General features: G+C 38.2%; 1 protein-coding gene across 1 annotated transcript; it reads left to right on the forward strand.

The window, feature by feature from the left end:
- Positions 1-837: 837 nt before the first annotated feature.
- aar2 (AAR2 splicing factor) lies at positions 838-15128 on the forward strand. Its single transcript, XM_059980731.1, has 4 exons — positions 838-954; positions 2984-3756; positions 8604-8833; positions 14725-15128. Exons 2-4 carry the CDS (start codon positions 3000-3002, stop codon positions 14890-14892), a joined length of 1155 nt encoding a protein of 384 aa, XP_059836714.1. The 5' UTR covers positions 838-954; positions 2984-2999; the 3' UTR covers positions 14893-15128.
- Positions 15129-16134: the final 1006 nt, after the last annotated feature.

Consider the following 16134-nt stretch of genomic DNA (forward strand, 5'->3'; position numbering starts at 1 on the left):
AGGACCAACAGTCTCTGGGACAGCTTCTTCCACCAGACCATCGCTGATACAATTGTATTTCTGTGAAATTGACTGTCCTATTGTACACACTATTTATTACAAATTACTATAAATTGCACATTTAGATGGAGATTGTTACTCATGATTTTGAAGGACGTAAGTAATAAAATCAATTCAATTTCACTGAATGTTTATGTACATGTGACAAAGCTAAACTTTGATCTGAAAACACAGTATGCAAGAGCTTTTTGCTCCACTTTACTACACGTAACAATAAACCTATACTTAAGATTCCTACAATGGACACTGGATTTATAGAGTTCATGAGGCAACACGCACAATATGCTGCAAGAATTCTGTATGTCAAGCAGCATGAAATGAACAGTCGACCGTTTGGGTCAAGACCTTTCTACAGGGCTGCGAAGAATGAAGGCACAAACCAGAACAGAAGGGTGGGGTAAGAGCATAGGCTAGATTAGTGGATGCAGATAAGAGGAGGAGGGAAAAGAAGCTTCGTTTTCAAAGCATCCCAAGCTCCTCACATAATTACCCCAGCCTTTCCACCCAAAGAGGTCCTCACACTCAACGTTTGCCAATTGTATCTGCCAGTGATAATAAACCTAATTCTGAAAATATTTGCCAGTGCCTTATGCATTGGAATCTGCTCTCAAAACTGCTATTTTTATGCTTTGACCTACTTGAAATTTAACACCGACATCTCACATTAATTTTTTGTTTTGTTATGATCCTTGACAGATCATAACTCCTCCTGTGATGCTCCCGGGAGCGTGTTTTCTGCGTTTGCAGGGCGACCGTCGGTGACTTCCGGCGGGGAAGGGTTTTGCCGCCGGACCGGAAGTGGTGCGACGGTTAACGGTGCTGCGAGGTTGAGGGTCCGCTTCAGCGCCGAGAGTTGAATCGGTCAAAGGGCCGATTGTCCGGCAGCGGGAAGCGGTGAGTGTACTCGTCGTCTCGGAGTCGGGGTAATGTAGTGAACAGCGGGAAAGTGTCTTCTCTTCTCCCCGTTCGGCCACAGGTCCTCCTAATTTTTCTTTGCCCCCCTCCTGACGCTCTCCACACAACCCCCGATTATGACAAGCCTCCCCCCAGCCGCTGCCCCCGATGTCTATATCGCTTCATTTTCCCCGTCCGTTTCCCCTGACACTCTCCAACCTCCTCTCTCCTCCCCTCCCCTTTTTTCCTCGCCCCCATTGGCACGCTTTCCTCTTCCCCCCCCCACCCCCCCAAATTCCCCTTTTCCCCACCCCCCCCAAATTCCCCTTTTCCCCACCTTAAGAGACCTCCTGTTCTACCCTCAACCTTCCAGGCTCCATTATTTGCCGGAATACGAAAATAACACTGAAATAAAACATGCGTTTACCTTTATGGAAGCTGCCTAGGAACACTGAAGGAATACAGGTCTACAGCTTAAAAAGATGCATCCGAATAATTAGGAAGCAGTGGTAGTTAAAAGTCTTAGGAAAAGTGCTTATTATTACAACACCCGTATTATTTACAGGTGTTGCACTTCGGTAGAAACAACCAGGGTAGGTCTTGTACAGTAAACGGTAGGACTCTGAGAGGTATTGTAGAATAAAAGCTCCATAATTCATTGAAAATAGTGTCACAGGTAGGGTTGGTAAGAAAGCTTTTGACTTTAATAAATCAAAGTATTGATTACAGGAAACACACACAAAATGCTGATGCTAGGCAGCATCTATAGACCCTTTGGGATGAAGGTTCTCGCCCCAAAACATCGACAGTGCTTCTCCCTATAGCTGCCTGGCCTGCTGAGTTCCACCAACATTTTGTGTGTGTTGCTTGAATTTCCAGCATCTGCAGATTTCCTCGTGTTTGCATATTGGATACAGAAGATGGGATGTTATGTTGGGGAAGCCATATTTGGAGTATTGTGTGTTGTTTTTGTCACCTGCTTGACCAAAAGATGAAATGAGGTTGAAAGATTACAGAGAAAATTTACAAGTATATTTGATTAAATAGGATTTTATTCCTTGGAATGTAGATAATTGAAGGGAGATTTGATAGAGATATACAAAATTATGAAAGGTATAAATAGGGTAAATGCAAACAGGCTTTTTCCATTGAGGTTGGGTGGAGCTACAACTAGATGTCGTAGCTTAAGGGTGAAAGGTGAAAATGAGGGGAAACTTTTTCACTGAGAGTGTGGAATGAGCTGCCAGCACAAGTGGAGTATGCGAGCTCGATTTCAAAGTTCAAAAGAAGTTTTGTAGGTACGTGGATGTTAGGGGTATGGAGGGCTATGGACTTGGTGTAGATCGATGGGAGTAGACAGTTTAGCATGGACTAGATGTGCCAAAAAGCCTGTTTCTGTGCTGTACTTTTCTGTGTGGACATGGGGCACATGGTAAGTAATAGCATTGGACAGCAACAATATTGTTTTATGAATGGGAATTCATGTTGAATAAGTTTTGGAATATTTTGAGATTCTATCTATTAGAACAGGTAATAGCAAAGCAGTTGTTGTGCTTGATTTCGCTTTTCAGAAGACCATGAGGTACCACTCGAGATAATTAAGCAAGCATATATAGCATTGAAAATGATATGCTGAGGATGGTGAATGGACAGGAAATGGGAATTATGAACAAAAGGTAAACAATCTTGGACAGGGATCTGTTCTGGGTCCTTGGCTATTCACAATCAATATCAGTCATTTACTTGAGTTTGAGTATCCAAGTTGGCTTTGAAATTTTCTCCTTTTCCATACATGTTCATTGTTTTGGCTTCTATAGCATTCTGTAATAGAATTTAAATAATTTTTTCATCCTCCAAATGAAGCAATTTCCTCATGTTAGGATTCTGGGAAAGTGTTAAGATTTACATTTGGAACTATTCGGTATTAAGTGTTGTTTGATGACGATGTATTGCATGAAAAAGAAAGTTTACTTCTTTTGGATAGTGATGATGCAGCAAACTAAATTATTTTCCCTCCCTATCTTTCTAGAATACAGCTCAAAAATATGGCTGCTATGGAAATGGATCAAGAGCTTGCCAAAACGTTGTTCTTTGAAGGAGGAACTCTTATTATACTTGGAGTTCCCGAAGGCACTGAATTTGGCATTGATTATAACTGCTGGCAAGTGGGACCAAAATTTAAAGGGGTAAAGATGATTCCACCAGGAATCCACTTCATGTATTTCAGTGCTGTGAATTGCAGAGGTGGTCAGGTAACGGGACCACGCACTGGTTGTTTCTTTCATATAAAGCAGCGGGAAATTCTTATAAAGCGATGGGACAAGAAAGAGGAAGAAATTGTTCTGGTGGAGGCCTCTGAAGAGGAGTTAGAACGTATAAGAGAAAATCTGACTGAACTTGACAAGTCTTTGGGGCCATACCCATATGAAACGATGAAAAGATGGGTGTCTTTGACCAATCTCATTACTGATCCTTTAATTCAGAGCCTGCAGCCCGCAAGTGGAAAAATCAGTGCTTTTTCTGAAGTTCTACCAGAACTAGTAATGCCACATACAAAAGATCGCTTGGAGCAGAATCTATTGCCTTATGATACAATATGCAAAAGCTATGAGGAGGGTTTAGCAAGGCTGCCTAAAATGAAGATTAAAGCAGGTACAGAGATCAGATTTTCAAAGATACCAATTCGGAAGTATCCAGAGGGGGCATCCCCAGCTGAAATAACAAAGTGCAGTATGGACTTCAGCTATGCTTTGGAAACTGTCATAAACCAGCGGTACTCATCAAAGCCGAAAGAGATTCTCGGTTAGTATTTTATGAATGTATGAGCTGATTGTTGAGATGTTGTGATTCAAATGATGTAAAGTTGAAAAGTACTTCAATACTATAATTGAGGTGTCTGGCACAGGAGCAATAAACTGAAGGTGGCTCTCCTTGCGTTGTGTGAAAGACACTCAAGTACAGAACAAACTGAGTGAAGCTGAATGACAGAAAGGTAGAACTTAGGTATTATGATTGGATCTCAGCGTTAATTCAAGGCAAACGAGAGAATAAATAGAATAGAATCTTCTATTATTCTGGTCTAAATTGAATTTAGTGTTGTCTTTAAATTCAGTTGCTACATGAATACAAAGTTGGTATATCTGTGCTCTGTTCACTTATATAGTCCTGGTTTGGCTGATAAAATGACAAGTGTACAGACTGGCTATCAATTATTCTGCACGATCTATTTGTTTTTGTCACTAATCTATACAACTGCAGCTGACTTTGGAATTAACATGCATGCAAAATTTAGCACAGAAATCTTTAAGTTGTCAATGATTCGAACCTTCACCGGAGGTGGCTTGTGCACAGTTGAAAATCGTTTGAATGCACATAATTAAATCATTTTGAAACCGGTTGCATTTTAAAATTAATTTAAGTCTTATAGCAAACAACTGCAGATATTGTAACAAAACACCGATTAAGTAAGCATTTTGCAGAACAGAGATAACACTGAGCTTCTAATTGCCTGTTATATTCTCCATGATGGAAAAACCTTTGTCTTTGGCCTCTTACATCGTTCCACAATGCCTAATAACCTTCGGATGAAGGTTTTCGGCCCGAAACATCGACTGTACTCTTTTCCACAGATGCTGCTTGGCCTGCTGAATTCCTTAAGCATTTTATTTGTGTTGTTAGGATTTCCAGCAATTGCAGATTTTCTCTTGTGAACCTAGGGACTCAGTTCAAGTTTCAGATAACCAGCTTTCCCTTTGGTGCTGCCCTCCAGTGTTAAGTTGGTAGAATGACGTGCTGAATTGCATGTGTGCATTCATCTGCACACTGTTGACACTGCATCATCAATTTTGGGGATATGCACTCAGGGACTTGGGCTATATAGATTTTTGTGTGACTGTATGCTTGCTTGCTATCTTGAATGAGCTGTGTGTGCCTTGTGCTGTGTCTGTTTTGTTTCTTGACCCCGGTGGAATGCTGTTTCATTCAACTGCATTCATGTATGGTAGTGATTAAAATCGAACATGACCTTCAAGTTTTTGTCAGAATTGGGTAGTTTTGGACTAACAGTGGGGAATATACATATAAATTAAAAGCAGGAATAGGCCAATTATTCACTCAAGTTTTGCTCTGCCATTTGAAAAGGTAATGTCTGATCTCATTGTTTCATCAACTCCACATTTCATTATAATCATGTTACTTTCCACCAAGGAGTACCTTTCCCTTATAAAAACTGTCACCCTTTACAGAAGCAAGCTTTAAAGCACTGCTTTATTTTTTGAGCAAACATCTCATCTTTATTTTAAATAGACAGCTGCTTATTTATGGATAGTGAGCTCCCACCCTCCGATTCTGCATTCTTCTGAAATATCCTCTCCCTATTCACTTTCTGTAGGTCCCTTAGGAACTCTGTGTATTTCAATAAGTCATCTTGTCCTCATGAACTCCAATGGACACAACCCTAGTGTATTCCACTGTCATGCACAAGACAACCTGCCTATTCTGGTTATCATTCCCCTGAACTTTCACTGAAATGCATCCAGTACATTTAAAGGACACCGATCCTGTTCATTGGACTCTGAAGAAAGGTATTTGATGTGAAATACTGACCTTTTCTTCTACAGATACTGCCTGATATACTGAATGTTTCTGACATTTTCTGTTTTTTTATACAGTACTTTAAATGCAGTCTTGTTGATACTTTATATAAATTGCCTAACTGTATTCAATTCTCCTCACAATTAATGACAACAGTGTTAATTTACTAATAATTTGCTGTACCTGCACACTTACCTTCTGCAAGGTCAACATGGTTTTATGAAAGGAAGAACACCCAGATTGTTTTAATTATAGCACTCAGCAATCTTTTATCATTCAGGAAATAGTTTTCTACAGTATGAATAATTTCACTATTTTCTACATAGTATTCAATTTGTTGACTTCGTTGACTTCCTTAACCTATATCCTGTTCACAACTATCTTCGTTTAATCAGCAGATTTAGCAACCATATCTTTGGTACTTTCATGCAGCTTGTTTATATGAATTTATTGGTGCCCTCCTGTGACTCAGTACCTGCCAGTTCTTGCTAATCCACAAAAGATCTACTTATGCCTGTCAGCCATCCAATTTTCTATCTGTACCAGTACATTGCCTCCTGCACTGGGACCTTTGACTTTCCAAAATAATCTTTGTTAAGGGATCTTATCAAATGCCTTCTGCATATATAATAGAGAGTATCACCCTATTCTCAAGATGTAACCTAAAAGAAGTCCTATCAACTGGTCATACATAGTGCTTTTCAAAAAATTATACTGACTTAGAACCATAGAACATTACAGCACAGAAACAGGCTTTTTAGCCCTTCTTGACTGTGCCAAACCATTTTTCTGCCTAGTCCCACTTACCTGCACCTAGACCATATCCCTCCCATCCATGTACCTGTCCAAGTTTTTCTTAAATGTTAAAAGTGAGCCTGCATTCACCACTTCAACTGGCAGCTCATTCCACACTCCCACTGCTCTCTGTGTGAAGATGCTCCACCTAATGTTCCCTTTAAACTTTTTCCTATTCACCCTTAACCCATGTCCTCTTATTTTTCTCCCCTAGCCTCAGAGGAAAAAGCCTACTTACATTCACTCTATCTATGCCCATCGTAATTTTATATACCTCCATCAAATCTCCCCTCATTCTTCAGGCCAGAGTACCTTGCCTTCTTCTAAGTTACTGATTGTAATATCTTGTTAAAAGCTATTTATAATATTTTCCCCATTTAGATGTAAAAATAACTGGCCTGTAGTCTGCCACCTCTTCTGAACAAAATTGTTAAATTTCTGAGATTTTACTTGTGTTCTCTAAACAAAAACTGATGAAAAATAACTACTTAATTCATTTACCATTTGTTTATTTCCCCAAACTGGTGGTCTTTAGGACCGGCATTTCATGAGTTTGAACCAAAGGTTGATCATCTGAAACAGAACTGTTTCTCTCTCTAGGTGCTTCTTGACCTGCTGGTGGTTTTCCATATTATTTCTGAATATGTTACACATAGTTGCACGATGACTATTCAATACTGTACTGAATCCATAATTAATATTTGGCATTCTATATAGACTCAAAAAGATCATTTAGTGCTTCTATAATGTTTTCTCTAATTTTCTTTTTAATAAGCTTATTTATGATGTTTCAACTATCTTAATCATTGCAACACCTGTGTAATGCTTAATTTAAAATTTGTGTCTTTTTTTCTTGTTATGCCATGTGAGACTTATTTAATATAATTGGCTTCAGAACCAGCTTGATGATATTTAATTGCTTAATCTGATGGCTCACAGCAGAAGGCATATTAAAAAAAATGACAAGTTCCCACTGCAGAGGTAGCTAGATGTTCATGGATTTTTTTTTAGGTCAAGGTGAAATAGCATCTGACTACAAATTCTGAGCAAATGGTCCACAATGAAAGTAGGTCAGTTTGTTGAAAGAATGTTTCATTATTTTGTGTGGTCGTAAGTGGGTTTGAATACTTATTTAAATGACAGGCAAGCACTTTATTTCTGTGTATGCCAGTGCAAGATTTGATCAGTAAAATGGAATAAAATCATTAAAGATGAACTTGTCAATTCATATGATAACATTTCACTTTGAGTGTAAACAAAAATGAAACTGGAAATTAGCTTCATATAGTCCAGTTACTCAGATTACGATCTGAGGTTTGGTCATCAACTTTGATACAGGTATACTGTGAGATTTTTGAGTGCACCGATATTGGCTAACGATTCAGTGCCACACAAAAGTCAATACTAAGGGTGGCAAACCTGTAATACATGCATTGTTGGCACATGACCCCCCCCCCCCCCCACGTAATAAAAATTACCAACCAATACTGCCAAATGAAGCAGTGAATGAATTTTTACAACTTGAGAGCAGGAAACATCTCATAGCATCTCGGTGCTGGCTTGGCAGTTGTGAGACGTGTGATGTTGAATGATGCGTTTTGAAATCCATGCAGACCTGGTGTACACAGTGTATGGTTAACATTACAATACTATTAAGAAATGTTATTTTTCAATCGTCTTTTTAAAAGTCTAATATGATTCTTTAAACAACTTCTCTTGAATGCTTCATTTATTTCAATCTGTCTTATACTTTTATGAATAGTAAAACAAAAAAACACAACTTTACTCATCCTTTTTTCTGTCTAAAAGAACTCTATAATTATTGTTACTAATTCATTAATCAATGATAATCTCTGTGTAAAAATTACCATGGCATATTCTTTCTGTAAATAATAGCATAACAAGTTCCTGTGTGCTGGACATTACATTCCCTATATTATAACCTCAAGCTGCTATGGAATTACAAGATTTTTTTTTATTGGTACCATTTTCACCATGACTGGTAGAAATTTGCCAGAGCAATTCAGAATAGTTGCAACTTTTTTAGCATAGTGAATGCTTCTGAATTATGTTTTTAAAAAAGCATTTAAATAACCTGGAAGGAAATCCATTCAGATGTATTCTAGTACATAATGTCAAGTTTGGGATATTCTCACTGAATTACATTCAAGAATTAGCCTTGTAATATTATGTACCTTTGAGCGATGTTCTGTGAACTTTATTTTTATATAATGAATGCAGATTTTGTTGTGTACATACAGGGGAACTGCAGTTTTCTTTTGTGTGCTTCCTGATTGGTTATGTCTACGATGCATTTGAGCATTGGAAAGAGCTACTTCGTCTACTCTGTCACTCTGAGGAAGCTGTGACAAAACAAAAGGACCTCTATTCTGCCCTCATCTCTGTCCTCTATCACCAACTTAATGAAATTCCTGCAGACTTCTTTGTGGATATAGTCTCCAAAGATAACTTCCTAACCACGACGTTACAGGTAGTTTATTTAAACAATCATATTTATTGATGTAGAAAATTATTGAAATGTTACATGAAAGTTTATGTTTAGATATTTAACATTTCTGCATGCTTTATATGAATGAATAAAAATTTAAATGATGCCACAATTATTCTGCATTTGTTAGTAATGTGATCGTTTATTGATTGATTAATAAATTTTTTATTTATTCACTATAAATATAAACCTTGATTCAGTAGTGTTTTAGTTCAGTTGCTGTACTAGAAAATGATTTGGTTGTACTTGGCTACAGCTGCCAAGATTCACCTTGGCTTGTATTCGGTGGTAACTTGGTCATTGCTTGTTTACATATTTTCATGATGTTTTGTTCTGTATGTATTTACAAGTAAAAACCTATTTGCGGAAAATTCTTGATGGAGATATGGCAGTGAATTAGGCACAATTTTTTTTTATTAAATCTTAAGTCTTCATCTCGTCATGAAACTTCCATTCGACTTTAACCTACATTGTTAGAGCTGTTCACAGTCCAATGCAGCAGGTGAGGGATTGGCTCAGAGGGTTACTCCCTCTCACATAAACTGAGTGAGTGAGGCCTCTGTTGGCTAGGGTCAACCATGTATGTTGCATCCTCGCTGTCTAGATACGCAAACCTGGGCAGTACACTATGGAGAGCAAGCTCCCCTTCTCCACGCAACTGATGAACTCAAAAGAATGGCAAAGATCGATAGTTTAGAACCATCAGCATTGCAGGAGTTGCCAGTTAGCATTGAACTCAACATAGAACTGCCTTAGGGATGAGCCCCATCTGCCTGAAGCAACTTGTTTTAAGGCACCAGTAACCTGCCTTTGTCCCTTCTTCTGTCAATAGAAACGGTTCTGCCTGACCTGTGAAGGTCAGGATCTGGACTAGGTTGTCAGAGGCTATTTGAGGCACACACCATTGGAAGCATTTAATAGGTAGTGGGAACTTATCACCATTACCACCCCCTGGCTATAATAACCTTGAGGAACCCATAAACTAGGTAATAATCAAATGAGTCCCAATTGGGTTCAAATGTAAGTTTCACATTTGAAGTTCTACAATTTCAGCGAAGTGTTATACGTAGTGTCCATACCTCTTCTGGACTTAAGTAATTTTTCCGGATAGGTTGCTAGTAATTGTGTCAGACTGAATTGCATGCTGTTGTTTGTGGGTTAATGTTAAGACAAATGCTTAAAAGCTTTCACTGTTGAATTGAGCTTCATACTGAACGTTTTGTCAATGACCACTGCTTAGCACTATAAAGGTATTTCTGACTGTATCCAATTTTCTCTTTTTGAATACCAATTCTTGGATGCAGGAAGCTGTTTGATATCATTCAGCATTTCCATTGTTACTCATGCAGATGCTATAGTAAAACATTATTGAGGCAGTATTACTGTTAATCAGTGTGAAGGTGTGCATGGCTATTTCCTTGTTTCTCTTCACCATGCTTCTATCTGTCCTTGTATTTTGCTATATCAGGTTCCTTACAGCATTCTGTAATCTCCCATATCAGTGACAATATGATCAAAACTTTTTTTTTAATGTAAGGATGCACCACCTGAAGATCTCACAATGAACTATGGAGACATTGAAAGTTACAAGGATGGAGGGTGACCTTTCAGCCCATTGTGTTCCGTCTGGCCTCCGTCACAGCAATTTGCTAGATCTGACTATCTGTCCTTTCTCTGTAGCCTTGCAAATACTTTAAATCCAAATTCCATCTTGAATGAGAGAACCTGCCTCCTTGACATCTGCAGGTAGCGAATGGCAGTTGTCTTCCACTTGATGCAAATAAATACCTAAGGATGGAACTTAAAGTGAACTCCATGAGCTCAATCTTGTCTCTCCATGTAGAATGATGGTGATAATTACTATCCCCTTGTCTTAGAATTTCCGTGCTTGCTTTTTAAGAATTTGCTTTTCTGATGGGTGTGTGGGAGTTGCAGTAAGACGAAGGTTAAAGACAACATGCATGCGAGGATGACTGCAGTGGTGTTTAGTCAAAACCAGACAAAGGAGACCTTGAAGTGAGACTGTCAGAGCCAACCTTGCCTATTGTAAATAGGTAGGTGAGAAAGAAGGTAGTGTGTAATCATAGAATATGGGGTTGCCATGGAGACTTACCATTAACCAAGGGGTCTTTAGACCTCAGGTTGGTAACTCAGCCCTTGAAAAACCTAGTTTCCCTTTTCACAGTAGGGGATGCTTGCTACAGACAAGGTAGGAATGACAGGAGGATGTGAATCGCACCCAGCAAATAAGGGATAAAGCTTTACTAACTTCAGTGTATCATCAATTGTCAGCTTGTAGTTTCAGTAGATTTTTTTTAACACCTCTATTGTAAGTGGCGATTGATCTTGCAAGTTAGGAATTCAAACAGATGGAATTTATCAAATGGTCAATATCCCTAACTGATAAGCTAATTGTGATTTCTGAAAGTACCAGTTTTCTGTCCTGACTTGAGAGCAGTGTGGTGACAGGGGCCATGTTCTCCTAGTGCATGTAAAGTAAAAAGAAAGCCTGAGTTGTAAGAGTGCGTGTGTTCAACACTCAGTTATTGTAGTAATTTCATTGGCAATAACAGGATAAAACTTACTGGCACCTTGAAATTGCATTGTTTCAATCTAAATAAGTGAATTTAAAAGTATGCTGCATTTTCTTTTGTCCTTCATGTGCCAAAATGCTTTTATTATTAGATTTTTCCTAATGATTTGATTTTGAATTAAAATTTAGAGTTTTGTTGTATGAAAATTCGTGGCATTTTGTTTGTAATATTGATAGTAATAGGCTATTTGTTATATTTTCGCTACTTGTTTTATGTTTTATTAAGCTAAATATTTTACTCAGCACTTAAAATTGATGCAATCAAATTATCAAAAGGACTTGCAGTTCAACTGAATGTCATTTTGATTCTTGAGAACAGTTTCTCAGTCTGTGACGCAAAACTGAAAAATTGGTTTCACAGATATATTTCTGTGTATTGATTTGTTGTTGAAACATTGAGACTTTAGCTGCTCAAGAAATAGGATTGATTTATCCAGAACAAATCTGATTTTTCACAGGAATTGTTCATGATCCTTTTCCATTCTAATTCCAGGATCAAATATATGGCAGTGAAATTGAAAAAAATGTAATCAAATATCATTTAACTGATTTCTATTTGCCAAAAGCAGGTGTAAAATAATTTGATTAAATAATAATGTATACATTTTTACATTTTCTACATTTATTTTAATGATGATGTGTAGCAATGTTTCAATAAGTTCTGAGCTATATCCTTTTTTAAAAAGTCCTAAACATTGCTTAATCTTTGTGATCTATGATTAAACTCTTCAACTCTTTCAGGGAACTTTGCTCTAGTTATTACCCCTGATTGCATTGTATTTGAGAGTCAGTACCTTTCTACTACAAATATACGTTGACTTCCTAATTGTCATTTCTCATATCCATTCATATGTTTTTGTTTAATGTTGCCAATTACCAAGGGGTAATCCAATTACCAAACCAGGTTTCATGGCCGTTGGTTCATATTTGTTTTTGCTCCAGCAATGTCAGTGCACAAAAATACAGTATTATGGGAAAGTTTTGTGTGTGTGTATATATGTGTATGTGCATATATGTATGTGTGTGTATATATATGTATATGTGCGTGTGTATAATGTATGTAGTGCCTAATACTTTTGCACAGTACTGCTATCGCAGAAGAAAACAAATTTCATGAGATAGGTGAGTGATGATAAATGTGCTTCTGATATGGGTCTCTATTGTGGACTGAGAGTGGGAAAGGGGCAGGGAGAGGGGAGGGAGTGGGAAGTACCAGAGAAACATTCTGTAATGATAAATAAACCAATAGTTTGGAAGCATATGACCTTGCCTATGTCTTAGGGCTGGGTGTGTCAGCACCCCCGTCAACCCCGCCCTTGGCATTCTTTCACTGCCACAGGTCCCACAGTGCTCCACCCTTGTCATTCCCAACATCCTTTGCTTCCGCCGGATTCACCAACTGACTGTCTACTCCATGCTGACAAGTAAAGTACTGTCCAAGTCTTGGACACCATAGCTATACAGTTGCAAGAAAAAGTTTGTGAACCCTCTGCAATTCCCTGATTTATCTGCATTAATTACTCCTAAAATGTGGTCTGAATTTCATCTAAGTCACAATAATAGACAAAGATAATCTACCTAAACTATTAACACAATCAATTATACTTCTCATCAATACTGAGTACATCATTTAAATAATCACAGTCTAGGTTCAAAAAAGTATATGAACCTCTCGAGTAATGCCTTCTACAAAAGCTATTTGAAGTCAGGGTAACCTGGCATGAAAATGGACATGTGATGACCTCACATTAATGTTTAAACTGTCAAGTTAAGTTTTATGTGAGATAACAACATGTCCAGTTATGCTATGAACTAAAATATATTTGGAGGATACCAAATGGCTCAAAAAGAGTGTTTTGCAATGTGTGCTGGTGTCCACTGTTTGCTGGACTTTCTAATACATCATTGCAGTTATAAAATGTTTAATTGTGGGCAAAGTTACAATAATGTATTCATTGAACGATTCAGTTTGTTTTTGCCTTTTATTGCATTAACTGCTCAGTTGTAATTACCTATGCTCAGGTGATTGGGGGGAAGGTCGTGACCAAGTTGGAAAGACTTCATAAATACACTTTTGACACCATCTACTGGTTGTAAATGGGAACAAAATGATTGAATACTGCTGCATATAACAACACATGCCAATTTGGGAACCAGTATAAGCATCAAGGTGTCATCAGACATGATCACATCATTTTTAATGATGGAACACTGCCTGGCTAAGCGGTAGAAGTTGATTACTTTTTTAAGAGGAGTTTGACAAGTACATGAGGGTGGGGAGCTTACAGGTATGCATCATTGTAGTGGGGATAGGCTAGGTGTCATCTGCATCAAGTGTCTACAGTTTATTTCAGTGACTCACTTGTAATAATCTCCTGTTTTATTTTTCATTGCACATCAGTGCAACATATTTGGAGAGAAATGCATTAAAACTTGAGTTAGGAAAAATATGCAACTTTGTGATTCAACATTAGTACTTAAAGGAGGATGGCAAGGTGAAGATATGTCTCTACCAAAGGAGGTGTAAAGTCCGCCTTCCCTCTGCTAGGCTGCAGTCACCCTTGGGCAAGGTGTAGCACCTGCATAGAACCCCCCCCCCCCCCCCCCCCCCGATCAGGGTCATGTGAAGCCATGGGTGCAGGTGGTGGATGATCATCTGAGCTGCTGGTGTATATCTCAAGTCCTGGTTATGTGAGCACTGACACCAGACAGACGATCTCTGACAACACTTGATAATGGCTAGGGTCACCCATCTTGTAAAGACACTGCCCTGAAGAAGGCAACAGCAAACCACTTCTGCAGAAAAAAATTAGCAAGAACAATCATGGTCATGAGGCCATGATCTCCTATGTTGATCTCCTATCATAATGATGATGGTTCAAAGGAATTGTAGTTACATAAATTTAGATTTTAGGCAGATTAAATCAAGATATTGTGGGCTGGTGGTGTGATGGCATCAGCACTAGACTTCGAGGCGATTGGTTCAGAGTTCAAATCCAGCCGGCACCTTGCACATTTACCATCCATGCTGGGTTAGGCATCGAGCTAGCAACTTGGCCTCATAAAAAAAAAACAGTCAAAGGCTACAGAAGTGACAAAAATGCCACCCAATAAACCAAACATCTCAAAAAAGAACAACAAATCAAAGGTATTAACATTTTAAACAGACTATTCAAAGTGTAAAGGTTTAGAGACTAAATATTTGAAGGGTTGATAGTGATTAGTTTGATACATCTTTTAAGAGACTTTTATTTTAAATGATTTCTTGGTTTTATTTTAGGAATTCTTCTCTTATTCTTGTGGCCCTAATGTGGACAAAGCGCTTCAAAAACGTGTGGAAAAATTTAAAGCTCATTTAACCAAAAAGTTCAAGTGGGATTTTGATGAAGAACCTGATGATTGTGCCCCAGTCATGGTTGAGTTGCCGGAAGGAGTGACCCTGGACTGATTTATTCATTTAAGGAAATGACTGATTGAGGGTTTTAAATTCTTTAATCATTAGAAAATACGTAAGTGTTTGGTGAAAAGAATTTAAAAAACAAAAATATTTCTTAATTTTTAAATGTCATTGTAAAATATCCTTCTATATTTAGTATATATATTTTGTGAATTAACTCATTTGAAAGTTTGTTCTTTTTATGATGTCCAAACTGAACAAATTAAATATAATGTCCAGATCTATAACTGGCTAATATTTTTTCTTACCTTAATCTCTCCTTTTAACAATTCTAATGCAGTATTTAACTTGCATTGAATACAGATTCAGTGCAGAGTAAAGTAGGGCTACTTCCAGATCCTGGAGAAGATTCACGATATTTGTGTTCAACTGCAATGCAACATTGATGTTGTCAACTTTTGTGCAGACCTCCTAGACGGCTAATGAATTTGTTTCCAGTTTCACTTGGAATGGAGCTAAGTGTGTTTTATGTAAGTAATAATCACTCACCTTTCAGTTTTGGGACAGAAATATCTTATTTAAAAACAAAAGGAACTAATCTTATCGCACAGTAAAGCAAGCTTGAGTTCAGTGATTTGTCTTCACTGATGGATGCAGATGTCTGGAGAGTATAATAGGCAACAAATTTAGAACAGTGCCCTTCAGACTACATGAAAGCCTTTCATACAGCCCTCCTGCAGTTATTACAACACTTTGGAAGCAGGTATTAACTGAGGAAGTTATGACCTGTACAAAATGGATGGGTTACACTTGAACCCCAGGGGCACCAACATCGCTGCAGGCTGGTTTGCTAGAGCTCTTGGGGAGGGTTTAAAATAATTTGGCAGGGGGGTGGCAACCAGAATGATAGGGCTGAGAAATGGGCAATTGGTATTCAAGTAGATGCAGTATGAGGTGAGACTGAGGAAGGACAGGCAGATGACAGGGCAAAGTTGTAGTCAATAGGATGAGGTAAAGTGTAACAGTGCCAACACTGCAAAAGGTGATGAATACAGGACTGTAGGCATTATATTTGAATGCATGCAGTATACAGAATAAGATAGATGATCTTCTAGCACAGTTACAGATTGACGGGCATGATGTGGGCATTACCGAGTCGGGGCTCAAAGAACATCGTAGTTGGGAGAATATCCAAGGATACACATCATTGAAATGATAGGCAGGTATGCAGAGGGTGTGGGATGGTGTATCCAGAGATACCGGCCACGTGACAGACGCACTGCCACCTGGCTG

This window comes from Hypanus sabinus, chromosome 9 (genome assembly GCF_030144855.1).
Source record: "Hypanus sabinus isolate sHypSab1 chromosome 9, sHypSab1.hap1, whole genome shotgun sequence".
NCBI lineage: Eukaryota > Metazoa > Chordata > Chondrichthyes > Myliobatiformes > Dasyatidae > Hypanus > Hypanus sabinus.